At 63.1% G+C, this 4,576-nt stretch overlaps 2 protein-coding genes across 2 annotated transcripts; both read left to right on the top strand.

Moving 5' to 3' along the window:
- Positions 1 to 810: 810 nt before the first annotated feature.
- Positions 811 to 1,719, top strand: MNEG_12414 (hypothetical protein; the record flags this gene model as incomplete). The annotated part of the gene is made up of 1 exon (XM_014039115.1): positions 811 to 1,719. One exon carries the CDS (start codon positions 811 to 813, stop codon positions 1,717 to 1,719), a length of 909 nt encoding a protein of 302 aa, XP_013894569.1.
- A 798-nt stretch (positions 1,720 to 2,517) lies between these two features.
- Positions 2,518 to 4,437, top strand: MNEG_12413 (hypothetical protein; the record flags this gene model as incomplete). The annotated part of the gene is made up of 5 exons (XM_014039114.1): positions 2,518 to 2,554; positions 2,636 to 2,921; positions 3,060 to 3,138; positions 3,353 to 4,210; positions 4,435 to 4,437. The coding sequence occupies 5 exons, from the start codon at positions 2,518 to 2,520 to the stop codon at positions 4,435 to 4,437; spliced, it is 1,263 nt and encodes a 420-aa protein (XP_013894568.1).
- Between the last annotated feature and the right edge of the window lie 139 nt (positions 4,438 to 4,576).

Here is a 4,576-nt window from a genome sequence, read left to right as displayed (position 1 = left end):
GGTGTGCTGGAGCAGGTCTATGCAGCTGCAGCCAAGCACCACGTGTAGAAAAGTCTCTCCAGCCCCTTCAAACCAGCATGCTTTCAACACTCGGCCGCTGTGCATGAACAAAACGCACCCTTTCAGTACTGCCATGTGTGCGGGTTTTTCAAGGGCGGGCTCGAGGCGGTGGTTTGCATTGCACATTTGGCGGAGTACTACAGTCAGGCGGGTGCTAGTATGCGTACCTGCTCAGAAGCCTGGCCATATTGGGTCATCTTGGGGTGCCGCCGCAGTGCATGCCCAGTGAGAATGCGTGCGGGCCACGCTGCAGGACACTCGCACGTCGCTGGACAACTGGCGCACATCGCTGTGCCAGAGTTGGCGTACACAGATCAATTCAATATCAACCATGTACAGCGTCCATCGAATTGATAAGGGTGCAGCACTACTGGTACACACGCCGACAACGAATCCAGTGACATTTTCAACCTTCGTACGTATTGCCAGTGCATTTGCATATGTGACTACCGAGACGCCTGCACTCATGGTTTTGACCTGTGAGCGTGCTTGTATTGGGAGACTGCACTCCAGAGACCTGCAAGCTGACGTGTAGCGGTTGCATCAGAAACGCACAAACACAGGTAAGACGGCGATAAGAGGCGTGTTTATGAGCCTGTGTCTGTAACGGCATGCCTCGCTCGCTCGGAGACGTGCTTGCCGCGACAAACCGCCCCTGTCAGCACAAGGTCAGCACAGGCTATCATGCTCTGCTGTTGCTTGCATGCACACCAGGAGCACGGCGGCGCCAGCTCAGTAGACCAAGCCGTAATGCCGCCCGAGGGCACGAAGCGCAAGGCAGCTACCAGCAGCGGTGGCGGCGGCGGCAACGGCGCCGGCGGGGCCAAAGCAGCCAAGGGCAGGGCAGCTAAGGGGAAACATCCGACCAATCCTCCAAAGGCCAGCCCCCCCACCAAGGCCGCCAAGCCCAAGACGCCCTCTTCGGGCACCAGCGTCGGCAGCAGCGGCGCCCCTGGCGCCACGTTGTATGCTGTCAAATGCAGCCGCACCACAAGGGTCGCCTTGATCTCGAACGAGGCCCTCACAGACCCATATGGCGATGAGACAACCGAAACAGCGGAGTTGATCAACAAAAAAGCCGTCCGCATGGACGGCACGTGGTTCTGGAGCGGGCCCGGCAGCCGCGCACCCAAGAAAGGCCCCGCTCCTGGCCTGGTGCTGTACAGGAGCAAGGCCGCCGCCAACAAAGCAGGCGAGAAGGCGTGGGCCGAGCTGATGCAGGGTCACCCCTTTGACTGCCGCGTGGCGGGCAACGAGGATCAACTTGAGGAGTTTGAGGATGCAGACGAGTATGAAGATGATGGTGAGGACGAAGACTCGGACGAGGACGAGTATGGAGGTGCTTACGAGTGCGAGGGCGAGGGCGAGTATGAGGATGAGGTTACAGGTGTTGGCGCCCGCAGGCGCAAGCGACGCAAGCGCGCAGCCGCAGCCGCCGACGACAGCGGCAGCGACAGCGGCAGCGACAGCGACAGCGACGTGGAGCACGACGACGGGGCCAGCGACGCCGACCCCGACGACTTCAAGACAATGGCCCCCGGCGGCCTGGCGGCATGGGTGCGGCGCGAGAAGTTTCTGTACTGCCCGTACAATGAGGGCACCCCCAACATCGTGAGCAGCAAGGCCAAGGTGGAGGTCGTAGGGGTGGTTGTAAAGTGAGGGGCACGCGGCGGGCACACCCAACAGCCAGCATTCAATAGCCAAGAGTCAACAACCAACAGCTTTCGCTTTGTGCTAACCCATGATTTCATCACACACACATTTGTTGCCTTTGTCTGCAGTGTCACTACCATGCGCACAAGTATTTTGTGCACCCTGGCATTCAAGCGATTCCCAATGCTGCAGCTACATGAATTTGAGCATGTCAGCATGCTTGTCTGTAGAATGTGGAAGCTTGGGTCAGTGCTTGACTTGCATGTATTTTTGTTGCTCCTTGCTCAATGCTGTTAATCTGAATCATCGTGAAACATTTGCAGGTGGCTGACCAGTGTGATGAAGACAGACCTGCTTATGATTTTCGAAAAACACCGTCACAACCTTGACTAAAGCGGCTGACGAGCATGCAACCCCAGCAACGCCCACCAGCGCCTGAGGTCCTGGCGCTGCTGCCAACCATTGCCTTGCTTTTGAAGCAGCAATAGCAGCAGCCTGTACTAGCCAAGTCAGCGATCATCATCAACGTTGGTGTCTCGAGGGCCCAGCTTCCGGGTTCACAGGCAAGGTCAGCGCGTGGGCAAGGTGCAAACTGCACCGGGTACCGGTACTGGAACACGGTCAGCAGCAGGTCAGCAGTTGGTGCCCCTGCAGCGGTGCTTGCTTGCTTGGTGAGACTTCGCACAAGGATGTGGCGACCATTTCGACATGTATTCAACAACTGCGCCAGCTTCACGGCGCTAAAGTCACTACTAAGATCAGATCACCAGGCAAGGCGCTCACCGCGCTTTGATACTGCGCAAAATGACGCAATATAGCCTGCCAATACTTACATATGCGGGTGAGTGGACGCCGCGGTTTGTTGTCTTTGGATCCCCACGGATCGTAATTCGGCTACTAAACGCCACTCTGCATGCCGCAGAGGACGAGGCAGCTGTCCAGGACGCTGCTGTGGAGCCTGCTAAAGCGGCGCCATCGCCGCGGTTGGCGGTCGCCAGCGCACGCGATGCGGATGTCACTGTGGCAGCACCGCCAGCGGCGCGGGCGAAGCAAACGCAGCAGCGCGACACGCGGCAGCAGCAGCAGCCACCGCACCAGCACGCGGAGGGTGTGCAGCGCAAAAAGCGCTTGCCGCAGCAGTCGTCGGCGGCAAAAGCGGAAGAGCTGGCCCGCCTGCGCCACCGGCGAGTCTTCGTGTGCATGCTCAGGTGGGGCGTTGACGCGGCGCTTGAAGCCACAACCCTGCATGCGTCATTCCCATGCAGTCGCTCAGCAACCCAAGTTGTTTGGCAAATGCACAACTGAGCCGGCGGCGCTCCTCGCCTGCCGGTCCCTTGGCTGCGCAGGCTGCTTGACAAAGGCGCGGCCGACGCGGGGCAGCTGGCGCGGCTCACCGAATCCCTGACAGGGGAGGAGTTCATGCAGGTGGGTGCAGGGGCAACAGCAGCAAGCTCCCCTTGCCTGTCTTCCGGCCAGCAAAGCCAACAGCGGCCGCCGCAGGTGCCTGGGGCACGCAGAATGCAATAACGGGTTGCCTCACAGCGCGCCAGCGCTGTCACACTCGGCGCCAGATGATGAACCCCAAAGTCACCTGAAACTCAGCACATCAACCTGTTGGGGACCAAACTATCACTGACAGGTGGCCGAGGAGCGCGCGCTCGCCGGCAAGTGCGGCAACCCGCTCTGCGCCAAGCCCCACCACTCCCCCGACTGTGGCGCCGCGTACCGCCGCGCCGCGCGCGGCGTCATGCGCAGCGGCCCCGACCACTTTTGCGGCGTCGCGTGCAGCTTGTTCGCGGAGCAGGTGGCCAAGTCGCTGGGCGAGACCGCCGCGCAGCGCCTCTCCCCAAGCGCGCTGGAGCGCGCTCTCATGCAGCCGAGCCACGCGCCCGGCGGCGGCCCGAAGGCGGCTGCGGCGCAGGCGCCGACGCTTCCCGGGGCGCCGCCCGCCGTCGCGGCGCGCGGCGGGGGCGTGACGACCATGCTGGCGGAGGTGCGAGAGCGGGAGCCGGGGGCTGCGGGGCCGCGGCCGCCGGCCCAGGAGGCCGTGGCGGACAGCGTCGAGGGATATGTGCCACGGGCGGCTGCAAAGCAGCTGCTTCCACAGCAGCAGCAGCAGCAGCAGCAGCAGCAGCAGCAGCAGCAGCAGCAGCAGGAACAGCAGCAGGAGCAGGAGCGGGGGCAGGATAGTGCCTGCAAAGGGCAGCGGCATCCGGGGTGGCAGGCAACAGACGAGCCGCATAGACCTCAGCAGCTGAAGCAGGAGGCACAGCACCAGAAGCAGGCGCAAGAGCAGCCCTCGGAGCAGCATCCACCATCGCCGCTGCGGCCGCCGCCGCAGCAGCAGCAACAGCAGCAGGCGGTGTCGGAGCATGAAGTGCGGCCGGAGGTGCAGCTGCAAGAACAGGAGCAGCAGCCGCCGCAGGAGCAGCAGCAGTCGCAGAAGCAGCAGCAGCCGCAGGAGCACCTGCAAGAGCAGCAGCAGGAGGAGCAGCAGGTGCAGCAGCTGGAGCAGCCGGAGGAGCAACACGCTGCCCCAGCTGGGAGCGATGCAGGCGGTCCCGACCCCGCGGTCCAGGAGCGGCGCAGCGTGCGCTTCGCCCCAACTGTGGAAGTCCAAGAGGCGGCGCCCCTGCCCACACCCGAGCGGCCGGTCCTGTGCTTCACTATGGAGGGCCCAGCAACTTCCAGCAGCTCCAAAGGGGCCGCCCGCGGCGCCAGTGACGTGGCCGACGGGCTGACGATCCGGTTTGGTAGCCTGCGGGTGGTCGACGCGTCGCAGCTTCAGGGCCAGGAGCGCAAGGCGGCGGACGTGGCCGCCGCGGTCTCAGCGGCGGCCTCCGGGCAGGTGCGCGAGCGGCCG

This window comes from Monoraphidium neglectum, assembly GCF_000611645.1.
Source record: "Monoraphidium neglectum strain SAG 48.87 unplaced genomic scaffold scaffold03233, whole genome shotgun sequence".
Classification (NCBI taxonomy): Eukaryota; Viridiplantae; Chlorophyta; class Chlorophyceae; order Sphaeropleales; family Selenastraceae; genus Monoraphidium; species Monoraphidium neglectum.
The sequence above is the reverse complement of the archived record's forward strand: the minus strand, read 5'-3'. Positions and strand labels throughout refer to the sequence as shown.